Source organism: Colletotrichum siamense, assembly GCF_013390195.1.
Source record: "Colletotrichum siamense strain Cg363 chromosome Unknown KSG_Cg363_contig03, whole genome shotgun sequence".
Lineage (NCBI taxonomy): Eukaryota > Fungi > Ascomycota > Sordariomycetes > Glomerellales > Glomerellaceae > Colletotrichum > Colletotrichum siamense.
The window spans coordinates 5,569,076-5,589,815 of NW_023501016.1; the positions used below are offsets into that span (position 1 = coordinate 5,569,076).

General features: G+C 23.8%; 1 protein-coding gene across 1 annotated transcript; it reads right to left on the reverse strand.

Annotated features, from left to right (window-relative positions):
• Positions 1-17,793: 17,793 nt before the first annotated feature.
• On the reverse strand, positions 17,794-18,471 carry CGCS363_v005453 (uncharacterized protein; the record flags this gene model as incomplete). Its single annotated transcript, XM_036637302.1, has 1 exon — positions 17,794-18,471. One exon carries the CDS (start codon positions 18,469-18,471, stop codon positions 17,794-17,796), a length of 678 nt encoding a protein of 225 aa, XP_036497497.1.
• Between the last annotated feature and the right edge of the window lie 2,269 nt (positions 18,472-20,740).

The window sequence follows — 20,740 nt, forward strand, 5'->3', positions numbered from 1 at the left end:
ATTAACAACGTAAATAACCTAACTAAGTAAAGTGAGGCTATTACTACTACTTAATTAATTAATTTAATATCCCTTAATTAAATTAAAATATTTAATATCTTATATTATTTATAGATTAACTAATAAGAAGCTATAGATTAGCTCCTACTTTAGTTTTCTAAGTATAATTAGTTACTAAAATATAACGCTATTAATAACTTATTAATTACTATATATAATAATAAAGATATTTAGATAGCTCTTATAATACTAATTAATACTTAATTAATATAAAACTTTTTAAAGGAGTAGAAGTTATTATAATAGTTTAAATAATATAAATAATATTATAATTAAATATTATTTCTAAAAGTTATTTATTATTTTAGTTTATATATATTATTTATACTCTTTATTATCTTTTTTATTTTTAGAGTTAAGATATTAACTATTATTACTACTTCTTTATTAATTAATAATATATATATATTATTAACTACTATATATTTATATATCTCTATATAGATTATAACTACTTTATTTATTATTATCCTTTTAAATCTTATAATTAATAACTTACTAATCATTATTATTAGTAGTAAATAATATATACTTAAAATATAGTTTTTATATAAGAGAAAATAAAGTTAATTTAGCTAGATTTAAGATTATAATAACTTCTTTATTAAGGTTATTTAGAGATATATAATAAGATCTTATTAAAGTTATTAGTAATATAATACTAAAAACTAACTAAAGGTTTTTAGTGCTATTATTATATCTACTTTATAAAAGTATTTATTATAATATATTAATTTAAGCTTTTTCTCTATAGTAATTATATTTTAATAAAGCTAAAGTATTTATATAATCTATAGGATCTCTTTTTAGTTAGATAAAAACTTTAATAGTATTCTAATATTATTATTAATAGCTATATCTATATTATTTTCTTTAAAGAAATTTTAATTTAGCTATATAAATATACTTAAAACTAAAATAACTACTTTATATAATCTTTATATAGCTTTAATTATTTCTATTAACTTCTTATTTATTTATTTTAAGAACTCTTATTTCTAATAAATATTATAATATTATAGTATAAAGATTATTAGTAAAATATTATAGAGTTATTTATCTATTTAGAACTATCTTAATAATATTTACTATTATAGTAAGAAGTTAGTAATTAAAGAACTTTATATAATAAAGTTAAAAATATACTTATTATTTAATCTATAGATATCTTTAAATATTTATATTTTTATAGGGGTTATTAGTTACTTTATTAATACTAATAATACTTTATAATTTTATTTTTTAGCTTTTTATTAATATTATAGTAATTATAGTAGTACTATTTTTATAATAACTTTTATTAATATTATTAACTACTATTATATTTAAAACTAAATTAGAGTAACTATCTCTAATAATATTATAAATAATAATATCTACTTTTAGGCTTTCTATAGAGAATTAAACCTAGAGATAATAGAGATAAATATCTAAGCTTAATATATATAATATTATAGCTATATCCTTAATCTCTTAGCCTAAGCGTTCCTATTTAATACTAATAAAGAGACTCTATATACTAAGTTATAGTTCTATAAGCTTAAAAGTTATAATAATAATTTAGAATATTAATAGTAGCTTAAACTTATTAATTAGCTTTATAATATTATTAAATTTATTTAGGTATCTTTATAACGCTATAAATAATACTAAAAAGCTATAATAGAGGTTAATAGAGATTCTAACTTCTAAATCTTCTTAAAGTTATACTAAAAAGCTTTTTTTATTTTAAATAATAATACTTACTAGAATAATATATATTTTATAATCTAGAAAGCTATAGAGAAAAAAATAGAGATTTAAGCTTTTATATTTTTAAATAATAATAATAATAACACTAAGTAATATATTTTTAAAGAAGACCTTTTATCCTTAGAAAATTAAAAGATTTTAAATAAAATAAGTATAATTTTAAAGCTTTTTTACTAATAAATAAAGAAGTATAAAAGCTAAAGTATTAGTAATAGTTATAATTAACTTTAAAAAGTTATAATAAGTATAAAATATTTTCTTTTATATTTTATTAACTAGAAGGATTATTATAATTATAAGGGGCTAGCCTTTAGTTTATTTAACTTAGGGGTGCCTTAATTATAGGAATCTAAGCTAAAGAGGGGAGGGTTCTAAGAAGCCCCTTATATAGAGGAAAAATAGGTATAGAGTAGTAGTTAAGCGAACGTAGTTACTAAGAGTAGAATTCTCCTAGGTCTATAGTACTACTTAGATATTAATAATAAGTATAGCTTATAATATATATTTCCCCCTCTAGCTTTTATATAAGTATAATTATAGTATAAGCTAAAGGTAGTTAGTATAAACTATAAATAAAGCTAATATTATATTAATCTAAGCTACTAACTATTTTATATTTTATAAGTAAATAATATAATAATAGGATTTTTTATATTTAGTTTACTTTCTATTTTTCTTTTTCTTATTAACCTATATAATAATAAGTTAATTAATTAATTATAATATTATTTTAGCTAACTTTTTATTATTTTAGTAGTATTTTTAGTATACTTTTAGCTTATTATTTATATAAGTTAATTAGCTTTTAATCTTTATTAATTACTAACTTATTTAGATTTAATTAATCTACTCTCTTTACTTCTATAATAATACTACTTATATAAAAATACTTACTTTTTCTTTATTATTTCACTATAATTAATTTAGTATAGCTTACTTTATTAGACTTTAATATAGAGATAGAGTCTCTTTCTATTATTATTAATAGCACTTTATTTTCTAAGTATTTTAAGTTTATTAGTTTCTCTAACTATAAAAAGCTTATTCTTAAGGAGTTTAACCTCCTTAATAACCTCTTTTTTACTTTAGAAAATTAAAATTTATATACTTACTTTAATTAGCTTCTCTCTTCTTATTTTATTATTAAAATACTTATTTTTATATATTTCTATTTTATTTTTTTATTACTTTCTTAATATTTTATTAAAGCTTTTATTTATATTAGCTTATTTTTAGTAATATCTTTTTAGATAATACTTAAGAACCTCTCTATAAAGTTTCTTATTTAAAGTATATATCTATTATAGCTAAAACTAAGAGGTTTAGTAATATTATAACTTACTATAATATCTTTAAATAAGATATATTATTTTTATACTTTAAGTTTATTTTAAAACTAATTATTTCTTTAAGTAATATTATTTAGTATATTTATTACTCTAATAAGTTTATTAAGTTAGCTTATATTAATATAAATACTTATTTTCTATTATTTTAATATTATAAAGCTAATAATCTACTAAAATAATAAAAGTATAGTTTATTATTAAGAGGAGTTTACTTCTCTTAGTTATAACTATCTTATTTATTATAATATTAATAAAAAGATTTTAATAAGTTTTTATTATTTTACTATTTTAATAAAGTTATTAACTTTTTTATTAGCTCTCTATATAAGTTAAAGTTTATATAAAGCTTCTTTATATTACTTCTATTTAGAGCTATAAGATCTATATTAAAACTAAAGAGAAATATATTATTAAAGTTACTACTAAAACTATTACTAATACTAATATTTCTTTTATACTTTTTATTAATTCCTTAGCTATTTTTATTCTTAATACTTTTATTACTACTTCTACTTTAATATCTTTTTTAGTTAAACTTAATAAAGCTTAACTATACTATCTTACTTAAATTTACTTAGATATAGCTAAAATCCTCTATAAAATCTATTATACCTCTATTTTACTTTTATTTTTAGTATTCTAACTCTTTTTAGTTTATTAATATTACTATTACTATTTATACTAAATAAGAGGAGTAAAAAGTTTATTTTTAGAGTTTTTATTTTACTTATTTATTTACTTATTTTAAGTTTATTTTAGCTTTATTATACTTTTTTATAGCTTTATACTATAATAAAATCTTTTTACTACTTTTTATCTTTTTATTTATAAACTACTTTATTATTTTTCTTTTTATTCTATTTATATTTATTTATTATTATTTAACTATAATATTATATATTAAAAGTTATTATTATTTTTATCTATAAAGCTATATTTTTCTTTAAACTTATTTACTATTTAGTTATCTTATAAGGATTATAAAGGTTCTTAAATAAACTAGCTATATTTTAATTACTTAACTAATAACTTATAGTATCTACCTCTACTTATATATTTCTATTATACTATTAGAATAAACTTAACCTCCTATTTATCTTTTCTATTTTTAAAAATAAGTAGTAGTTAAGGATTATTAACTTTATAACTTAAGAGTAGGTTATTTATAGTATATTATAATAAACTAATATAAAAATAGTTATAAACTTTATTTAAAACGTTTAACTTAACTATAGTTAGTAAGATTACTTTAGTTACTTTATATTTTAAGTATAATTAATCTAACTTCTTATAAGGTTATTCTATATAGAAGTTTACTAATAATAACTAAACCTTATTACCTACTTTATAGCACTCTATTAATATCCTTTTAGTATTTACTAATTGCTTTATTATCTATTAAGCTATTATAATAACAGCTTAAGCTAACTCTATAGTTAACTTTAGTTTACTAATAAACTTATTAGTATTATAAGCTATACCTATTATTAACATCTAAGCAGTGCTATAAACCTAAGAGAATTCTACCCTTAGTAACTATATTTACTTAACTACTACCTTATACCTATTTTTCCTCTATATAAAGGGTTTCCTAAAACCCTCCCCTCTTTAGCTTAAATTCTTATAATTAAAGTACCCCTAAGTTAAATAAACTAAAAGCTAACCTCTTATATATTTAAGCTTAATTTAAATACTTACTTTACTAATTATATAGAGTAATAAATAATAAGTAGAAAATAAAGCTAACTAGGCTAAAAGTAGCTAGCTTAAAACTAATATTAGTAAATAAGGAGGTATTTAAAGTAATCTATATAGCTATTAATAAGCTTAGTAACTAGCTTAATAACTTAATAATCCTATAGTAGATTAATAATAAGCTAGCTATAGATCTAATATAAATAATAGTAGTTAATAATATATTAGTATTAGTAATACTAAACCTTATAGTAACTCTATTAGTATTACTATTAGTATTATTATTACTCTTTAAACTAGATATTACTTAGGAAATAAATAATATTTAGTACTTAAAACCTTTTTTTAACCCCCTTAAGTTTAAGAGAAGTTATAATAAGTATACTATATAAGCGTAATAGATATATAATAAGATTAAAATAGATTAAACTTTTTACTTAAATAACTAAGAGGTATAATATTTTATTAACTCCTATTTAAAACCTAAAGTATAGCTAATAGTTATAGCTTTCTATAGCTTAAGAGGTAGTAATAGCTTATTTAAACTAGATACTTTTTTAGTATACTTAAACTACACTTATAATAACCTAAATATAAAAAGTAAAGCTTTTAAAAAACTATTAAAGCTTAAGATAAAATATAATAAAACTTTTACTTTATTCTTTCTCTACTTTAAATATACTATTATAGAGGTAGATAGTATAACTTAGCTAAATAGTATTTAGATTAATTACCTATATAAGGTATTATTATATAAGCTCCTTAATTATCTAGTTAACTACTTAACCCCCTATAAGTATACTAAGTATATAAGCTTTATATAGGATATTATATAGAAATTAGAGGGATTATATTATATTTATAATATTTCACACTAGCTTAAAACCTTTAGAATAAAGTTATTACTTCTAAAGGTAGATATAGATAGGGATATTAAGATAATAGGTTTAATACACACCTTATATAAAAGAATAAGTAAAAACCTTAGTAAAGAAATATATTATTATTTTAAGTATAATTAAGTTAGCTACTTATAGAAAGACTACTAAAAGACTAAAAGGTTAAAGGATAGCTTTAAAATAGTAAAAGCTATTAAAGAAATAATATACTTAAACTTAAAAAAGACTAAAAAGAAAGAAAATACTTCTAACTTAAGAAATAAATAACCTTAATATAAAATTAGGTATTAAGGATAATAGAGGAAAAATAAGCTAGTTAGAAATAGTTCTAATTAGAATATAATATAAGTAAGCTTTCTATAATATTAGTAGTTAGAGTTAATAAAAGTACTCCTATTAACACTTTAATAGATTATAGCTATAATATTTATATAATAGTAGACTACTAATATACTTACTACCTCTATTTACTATATATTAACTACTAAGTATAGTAATTATAAAACTTTACTAATAATTTAGCTTAAATTATTATAAAAAGAGTAGCTATATTATACTTTAAAATTAAGGGCTATATATAGTAACTTTTTACTTATATAATAAGAAGATTAGATATTAATTTCTTCTTAAAGAAACTATAAATAGAATAAAATAATATTATTTATAACATAGTAGAGAAGTATATATTCTATAAGAAAGTAGGGGTTATAGTTACCCTATAGGGATAAAAAGAACCCTAAAAAGTAAGGGAAATCTAAAAAACTTATTAGTTAAATACTACCTTATTTATAATAATCTATTAGAAAGTTAGTAGAAATAAGCTATTTAAAGTAGTAATAAGAATATAAACTATAAACCTAAAAGATATTAAGAAAGCGCTTAAAGTAAAGAAACTAAAAGATTATTCTAAGAGACTACTATAATATATTTATAAAGAATTTATAAAGCTTTTTAAAGCTATTAAATTATATCTCCTACTTTTAAGTTACCCTAATATAAATTATAAAATCCACTTTAATTATAATACCTTTAGTTAAGAAGTACTTTTACTTTAAAGCCCTCTCTATAGTATATTAAAAGAAAAATTACTAATACTTAAAAAAATACTTACTAACTTACTTAATAAGAGGTTTATTTAAGCTAGTAAGTTACTTATAAATATATTAGTCCTCTTTATCTAAAAACTAAATAGGAGATTATAGTTCTATTATAATTATAAAGTATTAAATATAATTATAAAATAAAACTATTACTTTTTACTTTTAATCTAAAAAACCTTCTAGAAAGTTAGTATAATAAAGTAGTATACTAAACTAAATATTATAATAACCTTCTATAAGATTTATATAGTAGAAAAGTACTAAGAGAAAACTACTTTTTATATATAATATAAGCTTTTTAAGTAGTTAATCTACTTATTTAAACTAAATAAAGCTTTAGTAATATTCTAATAATATATTAATAATATACTTTAAGAGTTTCTTAATAACTTTATAATAGTATATATTAATAATATATTAGTTTATAATAGTAGCTTTTAAGTAAACTATAAGTAGAAGGTTTATAAAGTCCTTTAAGTACTTAAAAAAGCTAACCTTAACTTTAACTTAATAAAATATAAGTTCTCTATAAAAATAGTAAAATATATAAAGTTTATCCTTAAAATAAGAGAAAGTATTACTTATAATATAGAGAAAGTATAAATAATTATTAAATAAAAAGTATTTATTTCTATAAAAAAGCTATAAAATTTCCTTAAGTTTATTAATTATTACTAAATCTTTATATTAAAGTATTTAGAAGTTATTAAGCTTTTTACCCTCTTTATAAAGAAAGGAGTCCTATTTATTTAAAATAAGAAATAAGAAGATATATTCTAAATACTTAAATACTACTTTTAAACTATATTAGTATTATACTACTTTAACCTATAAACCTTAATAATTATTAAGATAGATTATTTAAAGTTTATACTAAGAGGAGTATTAACCTAAAAAAACTTATAAGAGTAATAGTATCTTATTACTTTCTACTTATAGAAACTAACTCTAACTTAATATAACTACTTAATCTATAATAAAGAGCTATTAATAGTAATTATATATTTAAGTATATAAGATATAAAGTTAAGAAGCTACCTTAAATTTAAGGTTTTAACTAACTATAAAAGCCTTAAATATTTTATATAAAAGTAATATTTAATAGAACGCTAAAGTTATTAAGTAAAATAGCTTTTAAGATATAACTTCTTCTTAAAATACTAATTAAGTTACTTTATAGCTATACTTAATATACTCTTATACTATAAATAAGACGCCCTAAAAAGTTAAAAAAATAAATAAAAAAAAGGAAAAATAATATAAATAATCTTTAACTCTACTTTAAGAAAAGTATATAGATTAACACTTATAAAAGCTCCTAAAATATTAATATTTAAGGACTTAGCTTTTTAGTATACTTAGAATAAAATATAAATAAGTAATAATTAATACTAAGGAGCTTATTTTATAGTAAAAAAGGGGGATTAAAGTTTCCCCTCCTAATTAGGCTTAAAACTATAAATTACTAAGTATAATATAAATACCCTTAATTAATTAATATTTAGAGACTAAATTTAGGTGCTAAGATTAATAAATAAAAACTACTTATAGAACGCTTTCTAAATATAGTTAATCTAAAAATACTATAACTTAGTAATAATAAGTTACTCTAGCTAAAATAATATATTAGCTATCTTAACTTAATAGTACTTCTAGCTAAAGTAGTTTATAGCTATCTATTATTTTATAAAGAACTATAATAGCTATAGCTAAGAAATAATATAGTAATAAGTAAAATATAAACTTCTTTAGCTATTATTAGTAGTAGAATAGCTATATTATAACCTCACTATAAATTTTATAATAGATCTCTTATATATAATAAAAATAAAATCTAAATACCTCTAAGTAATAATTAATAAACTCTTAAAAATAATAATACTAAAAAGGATAATATTAATAGATATAGAAGTATATATAGAACGCTTTATAAACTATTATTATTAGTTCTATAGTATACTAAAGTTAATTATTAGTAATAGAGGTAATAACTAAATAAGCTAGTTTTAATAATAATTTTATATACTTATTAAAATTAAATAATATTTAAGTACTACCTTCTACTTATAAATAGATAGAGTAACTAAATATTTTAACTAAGAGATCTAAGTAGTCCTATAAATAATAATTAATTTTACTTAAAACGACTAAGAAGTTTACTTACTATCTATTTAATTAGTAATTAATAATTATAATATAGCTATAATAAGAGTAAGCCTATTCTTTTTTATTTATAAGTACTATATTAACTTAATATTAATAATTTAGCCTATACTAAAGCTAGCAAACTTATATAAGTTAGCTGCTAATAAGTTTATTAATAAATTAAAGTTAACTATAAAGTTAGCTTAAGCTACTATTATAGCAGCTTAATAGATAATAGAGTAATTAGTAAACACTAAAAAGATATTAGTAAAGCGCTATAAAGTAGGTAATAAAGTCTAATTATTATTAGTAAACTTCTATATAGAATAACTTTATAAGAAGTTAGATTAATTATACTTAAAATATAAAGTAACTAAAATAATCTTACTAACTATAGTTAAGTTAAATATTCTAAATAAGGTTTATAACTATTTTTATATTAGTTTATTATAATATACTATAAATAACTTACTCCTAAGTTAAAAAGTTAATAATCTTTAACTATTACTTATCTTTAAAAATAGGGAAGATAAATAAGAGGTTAAATTTATTCTAATAGTATAATAGAAATATATAAGTAGAGGTAAACACTATAAATTACTAATTAAGTAGTTAGGATATAGCTAGCTTATTTAAGAACCTCTATAATCCCTATAAAATAACTAAGTAGTAAATAAATTTAAGGAAAAATATAGCCCTATAAATAAAAATAATAATAACCTCTAATATATAATATTATAGTTAAATAATAATAAGTAAGTATAAATAGAATAAAAAGAAGAGTAATAAAATAGTTTATAAGTAAAAAAATAAAAAGTAATAAAAAAACTTTATTATAATATAAAACTATAGAAAGGTATAATAAAGCTAAAATAAGCTTAAAATAAGTAAATAAATAAGTAAAATAAAAACTCTAGAAATAAACTTTTTATTCCTCTTATTTAGTATAAATAGTAGTAATAGTATTAATAAACTAAAAAGAGTTAGAATACTAAAAATAAGAGTAAAATAGAGGTATAATAGACTTTATAGAAAACCTTAGCTATATCTAAATAAGCCTAAATAAGATAGTATAGCTAAGCTTTATTAAGCTTAATTAAGAGAGATATTAAAATAAAAGTAGTAGTAAAAGTGCTAAGGATAAGAGTAGTTAAAGAACTAATAAAAAGTATAAGAGAAGTATTAATACTAATAATAGCCTTAGTAGTAACTTTAGTAGTATATTTCTCTTTAACTTTAATATAGATTTTATAGCTTTAAATAGAAGTAGTATAAAAGAGCTTTATATAAACTTTAACTTATATAGAGAGCTAATAAAAAAGTTAATAACTTTATTAGAATAATAAAGTAATAAAGACTTATTAAGGTCTCCTTATTAATATTATAATAAATAAGATAGTTATAACTAAAAAAAGTAAACTCCTCTTAATAATAAACTATACTTTTATTACTTTAGTAGATTATTAGCTTTATAGTATTAAAATAATAAAAAATAAATATTTATATTAATATAAGCTAATTTAATAGATTTATTAAAGTAGTAAATATATTAAGTAATATTATTTAAAGAAATAATTAGTTTTAAAATAAACTTAAAATATAAAGATAATATACTTTACTTAAGAATATTATAGTAAGCTATAATATTACTAAACCTCTTAGCCTTAGCTATAGTAGATATATATTTTAAATAAAAAACTTTATAAAGAGGTTTTTAAGTATTATTTAAGAAGATACTACTAAAGATAAGCTAATATAAATAAAAGCTTTAATAGAATATTAAGAAAGTAATAGAAGAATAAGATAGAAATATATAAAAATAGGTATTTTAATAATAAAGTAGAGGGAGAGAAACTAATTAAAGAAAATATATAAACTTTAACTTTCTAAAGTATAGAAGAGGTTATTAAAGAAATTAAACTCTTTAAGAATAAGCTCTTTATAGTTAGAGAAATTAGTAAAACTTAAAACACTTAGAAAATAAAATATTACTAATAATAATAGAAAGAGACTCTATCTCTATATTAAAGTCTAATAGAGTAAGCTATATTAAGTTAATTATAGTAAAATAATAGAGAAAAAGTAGGTATTTTTATATAAGTAATATTATTATAGAAGTAGAAAGAGTAGATTAATTAGATCTAAATAAGTTAGTAATTAATAAAAATTAGAGGCTAATTAACTTATATAAATAATAAGCTAAAAATATATTAGAAATATTATTAGAATAATAAAAAGTTAGCTAAAATAATATTATAATTAATTAATTAACTTATTACTATATAGGTTAATAAAAGAAAGAAAAATAAAAAGTAAACTAAATATAAAAAAAATCCTATTATTATATTATTTACTTATAAAGTATAAGGTAGTTAGTAGCTTAAATTAATATAGCGTTAGCCTTATTTATAGCCTATACTAACTACCTTTAGCTTATACTATAATTATACTTATATAAAGGCTAGAGGGGGGGGTATATATTATAGGCTATACTTATTATTAACGTCTAAGTAGTGCTATAAACCTAAGAGAATTTTACTCTTAGTAACTATATTTACTTAACTACTACCTTATACCTATTTTTCCTCTATATAAAGGGCTTCCTAAAACCCTCCCCTCTTTAGCTTAGATTCCTATAATTAAGGCACCCCTAAGTTAAACAAACTAAGGGCTAGCCCCTTATAATTAGTAACTAACTTATATAAGTTTGCTAGCTTTAATATAAGCTGAATTATTAATACTAAATTAATATAATACCTATAAGTAAAAAAGAATAAACTTATTCTTATTATAGCTATATTATAACTATTAATTACTAATTAAATAAATAGTAAGTAAACTTCTTAGTTATTTTAAGTAAAGTTAACTATTATTTATAGAACTACTTAGATCTCTTAGTTAAAATATTTAGTTACTCTATCTATCTATAAATAAAAAGTAGTACTTAAATATTATTTAATCTTAATAAGTATATAAAATTATCACTAGAACTAACTTATTTAGTTACTACCTCTATTACTAATAATTAACTTTAGTATACTATAAAACTAATAATAATAGTTTATAAAGCGTTCTATATATACTTTTATATCTATTAATATTATCCTTTTTAGTATTATTATCTTTAAAAGTTTATTAACTATTACTTAGAGGTATTTAGATCTTATTTTTATTATATATAAGAGGTTTATTATAAAGTTTATAATAAAGTTATAGTATAGCTATTTTACTATTAATAATAGCTAAAGGAGTTTATATTTCACTTATTACTATATTATTCCCTAGTTATAGCTATTATAGTTCTTTATAAAATAATAAATAGCTATAAACTACTTTAATTAGAAGTATTATTAAGCTAAGATAGCTAATATATTATTTTAGCTAAAATAGCTTATTATTACTAAGTTATAGTATTTCTAAATTAACTATATTTAAAAGATATTTTATAAGTAGTTTTTATTTATTAATCTTAATACCTAAATTTAATCTCTAAATATTAATTAGTTAAAAATATTTATACTATATTTAGTAATTTATAGTTTTAAGCTTAACTAAGAGGGAAAACTTTAATCCCCCCTTTTTATTATAAAGTAAGCTTTTTAATATTAATTATTACTTATTTATACTTTATTCTAAGTATACTAAAAAGCTAGATCTTTAAATATTAATATTTTAGGAGCTTCTATAAGTATTAATCTATATATTTTTCTTAAAGTAAAGTTAGAGATTATTTATATTACCTTTTTTTTTTTTATTTATCCTCTTAACTTTTTAAAGTATTTTATTTATAGTATAAAAGTATATTAAGTATAGCTATAAAGTAATTTAGTTAGTATTCTAAGAAGAAGTTATATCTTAAAAACTATTCTATTTAATAACTTTAGTATTCTATTAAATATTACTTTTATATAAAATATTTAAAGCTTTTATAATTAGTTAAAACCTTAAATTTAAAGTAACTTCTTAACTCTATATTTTATATATTTAAGTATATAATTACTACTAATAGCTCTTTATTATAGATTAAGTAGTTATATTAAGCTAGAGTTAGCTTTTATAAATAAAAAGTAATAAGATATTATTACTTTTATAAATCTTCTTAAGTTAATACTTCTCTTAGTATAAACCTTAAGTAGTCTATCTTAATAGTTATTAAAGCTTATAAATTAAAGTAGTATAATATTAGTATAGTTTAAAAGTAGTATTTAAATATTTAGAATATATCTTCTTATTTCTTATTTTAGATAAATAGGACTTCTTTTTTTATAAAGAGGGTAAGAGGCTTAATAACTCCTAAATACTTTAATATAAAGATTTAGTAATAATTAGTAAACTTAAGGAAATTTTATAGCTTTTTTATAAAAATAAATACTTTTTATTTAATAATTACTTATACTTTCTTTATATTATAAGTAATACTTTTTTTTATTTTAAGGATAAATTTTATATATTTTATTATTTTTATAGAGAATTTATATTTTATTAAGTTAAGGTTAAGGCTAGCTTCTTTAAGCACTTAAAAAACCTTATAAACTTTCTATTTATAGTCTACTTAAGAGCTACTACTATAAATTAATATATTATTAATATATATTATTATAAAGTTATTAAAGAACTTTTAGAATATGCTATTAATATATTATTAGAATATTACTAAGGTTTTATTTAGTTTAAATAAGTAGACTAACTATTTAAAAAGCTTATATTATATATAAAAAGTAGTTTTCTCTTAATACTTTTCTATTATATAAATCTTATAGAAAACTATTATAATATTTAGTTTAATATATTATTTTATTATACTAACTCTTTAGAAGGTTTCTTAGATTAAAAATAGAGAGTAATAGTCTTATTTTATAATTATATTTAATACTTTATAATTATAATAAAACTATAATCCCCTACTTAGTTTTTAGATAAAAAGGACTAATATACTTATAGGTAACTTATTAGCTTAAATAAACCTCTTATTAAGTAAGTTAGTAAGTATCTTTTTAAGTATTAATAACTTTTCCCTTAATATACTATAGAGGGAGCTTTAAAGTAAGGGTACCTTTTAGCTAGAGATATTATAATTAAAGTAGATTTTATAATCTATATTAAAGTAACTTAAAAGTAGAAGATATAATTTAGTAGCTTTAAAGAGCTCTATAAATTCTTTATAAATATATTATAGTAGTTTCTTAGAATAATTTTTTAGTTTTTTTATTTTAAGTACTTTTTTAATATCTTTTAAGCTTATAGTTTATATCTTTACTACTACTTTAAATAGCTTATTCCTATTAACTTTTTAGTAGATTATTATAAATAAGGTAATATTTAACTAATAAGCTTCTTAGATTTCCTTTACTTTTTAGAGCTTTTTCTATTCTTATAAAGTAACTATAACTCCTACTTTCTTATAAAATATATACTTCTCTATTATATTATAAATAATATTATTTTATTCTATTTATAGTTTCTTTAAGAAGAGGTTAGTATTTAACCTTCCTATTATATAAGTAAAAAGTTACTATATATAGTCCCTAATTTTAAGGTATAATATAGCTACTCTTTTTATAATAGTTTAAGCTAAATTATTAGTAAAGCCTTATAATTATTATACTTAGTAGTTAATATATAGTAAATAGAGGTAATAAGTATACTAATAGTCTATTATTATATAAATATTATAATTATAGTTTATTAAAGCGTTAATAGGAGTACTTTTATTAACTCTAACTGCTAATATTATAGAAAGCCTATTTATATTATATTCTAATTAAAACTATTTCTAACTAGCTTATTCTTCCTCTATTATCCTTAATATTTAATTTTATATTAAGGTTATTTATTTCTTAAGTTAAAAATATCTTCTTCTTTTTTAGTTTTTTTTAAGTCTAAATATATTATTTCCTTAATAGCTTTTACTACTCTAAAGCTATCTCTTAACTTCTTAGTCTTTTAGTAGTCCTTTTATAAATAGCTAACTTAATTATATTTAAAATAATAATATATTTCCTTATTAAGGTTTTTATCTATTTTTTTATATAAAGTATATATTAAACCTATTATTTTAATATCCTTATTTATATTTACTTTTAGAGGTAATAACTTTATTCTAAAGGTTTTAAGCTAGTATAAAATATTATAAATATAGTATAATCCCTCTAATTTTTATATAATATCCTATATAAAGCTTATATACTTAGTATATTTATAGGGGGTTAAGTAGTTAACTAAATAATTAAGGAGCTTATATAATAATACTTTATATAAGTAATTAATCTAAATATTATCTAGCTAAGTTATACTACTTACCTCTATAATAGTATATTTAAAGTAAGGAAGGAATAAAGTAAAAGCTTTATTATATTTTATTTTAAGTTCTAATAGTTTTCTAAAAGCTTTACTTTTTATATTTAGGTTACTATAAGTATAGTTTAGATATACTAAAAAGGCGTTTAGTTTAAATAAGCTATTACTACTTCTTAAACTATAGAAAGCTATAACTACTAGCTATACTTTAAGTTTTAAGTAGAAGTTAATAAGATATTATACCTCTTAGTTATTTAAGTAGAAGGCTTAATTTATTTTAATTTTATTATATATCTATTACGCTTATATAATATATTTATTATAGCTTCCCTTAAACTTAGGGGGGTTAAGGAGAGGCTTTAAACGCTAAATACTACTTATTTCTTAAGTAATATTTAGTTTAAAGAGTAATAGTAGTATTAATAGTAATACTAATAAAGTTATTATAAGGTTTAATATTATTAATACTAATATATTATTAGCTACTATTATTTATATTAAATTTATAGCTAGTTTATTATTAATCTATTATAGGATTATTAAGTTATTAAGCTAGTTACTAAGTTTATTAATAGCTATATAAATTATTTTAAATACTTCTTTATTTACTAATATTAGTTTTAAGCTAGCTACTTTTAGTTTAATTAGCTTTATTTTCTACTTACTATTTATTACTCTATATAATTAGTAAAATAAATATTTAAATTAAGTTTAGATATATAAAAAGCTAGCCTTTAGTTTATTTAACTTAGAGGTACTTTAATTATAGGAATCTAAGCTAAAGAGGGGAGGGTTCTAAGAAGCTCCTTATATAGAGGAAAAATAGGTATAAGGTAGTAGTTAAGTAAACGTAGTTACTAAGGGCAGAATTCTCCTAGGTTTATAGCACTGCCTAGACGTTAATAATAGGCGTAGCCTATAATAATAATATTATAATCTCTCTATTTATTAATAATAATACTAAAGATTAATTATAATAGTTATAAAGATATTTAAGCTAAGGTTAATATAGCTAATTTTATATATAAGCTTTTTTAACTTATATTTATAAAGATTAAGTATTACTAGCTTTATAATTAGCTTTATAATTTAACTTTTTTAATAAGAAGTAATAGTTCTTTTTTTATATTAATATTAAACTAATATAGTAGAAGCTTTTTTTATATTATAATAAGATAAAAGAGTTACTACTATTTTCTATAATATTAATCTTATATCTATTATTAAGTATTTTATACTTATAAGATATATAGTATTATAAATATTAAGAAAAATAAATTAATAAAGCTCTTAAAAGCTTTAAAAACTTCTTTAATAAGTAGTATTATTAATTTAAACTGAAAATAGTAATATTAGTATTAGATAAGTAGTTAGTAGTTATCCCTATTAATATTAAAACTTAAGATAATAATAATAATTACTATTAATAATAAATTAATAACTAGTATTACTATATATTACTTTAAATTAATAAACTTAATTTTTACTTCTAAAGTTCCTCTAAAGTTACTAATAATCCTCTTAAGTAGTAGATAAACTATTTAGAAATATACTTAGTACTTTTTAAACTAGTAATTAATATCTTTATTATCCTTATAATATTTATTAATTATAAGAAGGCTTTTAGTTAAACTAAGTTAACCTTTATATTATAGAAGTTTTTAATAAAGCTTAGTATTATAGAGAGTCTCTAGCTAATAAAGAACTAGCTAAAGAGGGGGGTTATACTACTTAGTAATAACTTTAAGCTATTAAGAATAATATAAATAGCTTTAAATAGGTATAATATAGTTTTATATAGTAATTAATTTGTTTTATTTATAAATTAGCTATAATTAAAAACACTAAAAAAAAGAGCTAAGTTAATAAGTATAGGGGTCAAAATTGCTTTAATTGCCCTTGTGGAGGCGCTGGTCCTAGATCGTGCTACGTTCTTTCTAAGGGACAGTCCACACGTGAATGTGGCTCAGCGGAACTCACTGGAAGACGGAATCAGTCAGGTTAAAAGGACGAAAAGCCTCCGTGTTTGTGTTGGCGATATCAGGCCTACGGAAGAAACTGGCTATGTCACATTCGGAACAGTTGGAGAGGCCATGCCTTTGAGTTGGCAGGAAAAGGAGAGGCGTTATGCGTGAGACTTGGGCTAGGCATCTTGAATTGGTATTCAAATGAGAGGTGTATTACTTGTCCATCACAAATGTTTGAGAGTACAGTTAGAATCTATCCAATCAGCTTAATGATGAGGAACGAGGCTTGCTAGGCGGCTATTGCCCTCTATAAGCGCAATGGAATTGTACCTAGTACTTCTATAAGGACGACAATAGTAAAGAAAACGAAAGGGTCAGTGATAATGATAACAACGATGAACGACGACGACGACAACGACGAAAGCGAGCACATAGGAAATATAAGACAGTCGCTTTAGCTCAGGATATGCGGATTACACGCGCGTGTGTGGAAACGGCCCGGACTGCAAAGCTCTGAGGATTGCAGTGTCTACTTGAGGCTTCTTATGTTCGCCATGACCCGTTCAAAATCTTCCACCGCCCTTCCTTTCCTCAACATGAAGTCCTGGGTAACAACCACTCCGCTGGGCGTCCTGAACTCCATGTAGTCCACCGGCTCAAACCCGTACCTCTCATAAACCGCCTTTGCCTTGGACATAGACTCCAGAAACGCAATCGATTCCCCCTCATCGGCCTTCTCACATCCCCATCGCAGCAACGGCGTCGCCGCACCCTTCCCTTGGTATTCCTTGCGGCAGACAATAAGTTCGAGATACCAGTGCCTCACGTCGCCAAGGATAGCCGCATGCTTCCTCCCAATACCGCCAAAGAACTCGTTCGCAAAGGCCGGGTTGCCCTCCTGTGGCCAAACGTCTTGCGGCGGCGGCGGCTCAACATTCACTTCGCCGTCCTGAGCCGGGTGCACCCATTTCGCCCAGGCAATGACAAGATCCGGGTCGTCCACGTTATCAGAGTCCGTGACGACGAACACGCTACAGCGCGGGTCTGTCGCTTCATCAGCGAAGGCTTTGAGGAGAAAGTCGCGACACTCTTGCGAGCTTGCTGGAAAACATATTGCGGCAACGGGGTTGTCGCTGAAAGCGGAGAGATAGACGGCGGTTAGGGCCGGTCCGTCCGCGGTTGTTGCGGGGCGCATTTTCAGCGGCATTTTGGGCGGTAGTGACTGGCGGTTGAAAATGGCGGTGGTTATGACAACTTTAGGTTCTTGTCCCGGCCTGGATCCTGAAAAAGACACGGCTGATTGAGCTACAGGATGGTGAAGTTGAATGAGAGTTTGATGCTGTGATGATGTGGACAATGCGCTTCTTTGTCCACGTACGACTTCGCCCTCGGCGCAAGGAGCTGCTGCTTTTGGTTTGGACCGCGGGTACTGCAGCCATTTTGGAAAGTTTAGTGCCGGGCAGCTTCATGCTCTGCTGGAGCGGTCAAACAATCCGATTACGGGTGCATCGCGTGAGTCAACCAGGCAGTCAATAGGTAGGTAAGAAACAAGCACGCACATACTGCGCGATTAGAAGGCCATTGCCCTGAAATATGCTCTCAAAATGCGCTGAAGCCTCTGGTGCGGGGTTTCAAATGTAACACGCAAAAGAAAACACAAGAACGGCAGACAACCTTGGAACCCAACAGAGATGCATGCCATCTGACCTCCGGCAAAACAAAGCTGTAGGACTGCGTACTGAACTTGAATGAGGTTCATTTAGTTCATGATTATTTGCGTGTGTGCGTCGCTCCGAGAGATTGTCACGTTGTTGTGTGGCCGTCTAATCTAGGGTGTACCAAAATGGACCCCTCGGCTACATGCGGTTCACAACAATGCAGGATTATTATTCTGCAATAAGATGGACAGAAAACACGGCGAAGTGCCAGAGTGGTTAATGGGATTGACTCGAATTACCACCGATATCAATTGGCTTCGGCCGCGCAAGTTCGAATCTTGTCTTCGTCGACTTCTTTTTTGTTTTTACTTCGTTTTGATAGCAAAAGACCCAGCAGCCACCTGCAACAAACCACAGTCAGTAGACAACTCTGGAGCTCTGCCATCATTGGACTTTTGTGAAAAGCAAGCAGCTGCAAGCTTAGGTTGTGTGGCAAGCATCATGACTCAGTTGTGGAGCGTGGCGTGGATCAGGATGTCTACCGCGGGCTGACAACCACGATGACCTCGCCGCCACTCCAGGTGAAGAGATCTTCTTGACCAAATGATAGACTGCCTGGCAATTAGTTGCTGGGTTGTCCAGACTTGCCGAGAAGAAACTTTGAATGAAGAGCAATTCCGGACGGTATCGCAAAACACGAAGCACAACAGCACTCAATTAACTAATCTTGAGCGCCGCTTGATGTTTCAACGACACTTCTAAATTGAAAATACCAACTTGAGAAGAGAAAGGCCGTATCCATGTTTCGTATAGTTCTTGTAGGGTGCTAATAAGACCACAGCCAACAGAGTAAGGCCCTCTTCTTCCTATATTGAAAGCTTAGGAAACTTGCAACTCCTAAATTATCATCACTCCTCGCTGTACCTGCTGTTGTAAAATTCACCCATAGGATGGTTTCGCTCGAACCAAGTCTCTCGTGGCGACGGTGGCGTCCGCGGCCGGCGGTATCCTTGCAGTCGTTGCCTTTCGATTTGGTTCTCCCTATCTCGTTCCGGAGTACGCCTGACTCCATAAAAGGTCAGATATTCACGCGGACCAGATTTCCCATCGGCGGGGTCGCCTTTTTGATACTGTCCGGTATCGCGATACAAGCCTCCTTCGCTTTCAGGTAAACATTTTCGATACTGGCGGACAGCACCGGCCGGAACCTTGACCTCCATGTAGTCCACGCTGTGGAACGTGACCTCCAAGTCGTGGTATTTATTCATTGGAACTGTCATCTTGCCCGCCTCATCTGGACCAGGGAAAGTCTTGTCTGGCGTACCAGACATGACCATGTTGCCCAGCACCAATCAGGGATCCAGTGTCGGGATGTGCGTCCGTTTCTTAGGGCTACCTCTTTCTAGACTGAGAGAACTGCCGAACATGGTCATGGAAAGATGCTCGTTCGGAAGCGCGATGACGGAGATGAGGTCGTAGCTGTTATCTCTGAGGCTCTTGACGGTTAGAGTCTCCCGAGGCTGACCCGAGGGCTGGCTGTGAATGTCCCTGATAGCTGTTTCGATCTGAGATAGCTTCTTTCGGCGGGCCTTCTCGTATTCCTGTTCGAGGATCGTCCTCTCACGCTCGCGGGCCGGCTCGATCGGTTTTTCCTCGTCGCGCAGCTCGCGCGTGCGGTCGGCGTGCTGCCTGATGATCTCCTTGTAATCCTCTTCTGCGGAGCTGTGCCCGCCGTCCAACGCCACTTCGGCATTATCTGGGTCCGGTGGAGAGGGCATATTGTGATGTGGGATTTGCTGGCCAAGTTGTTTTTGGCGG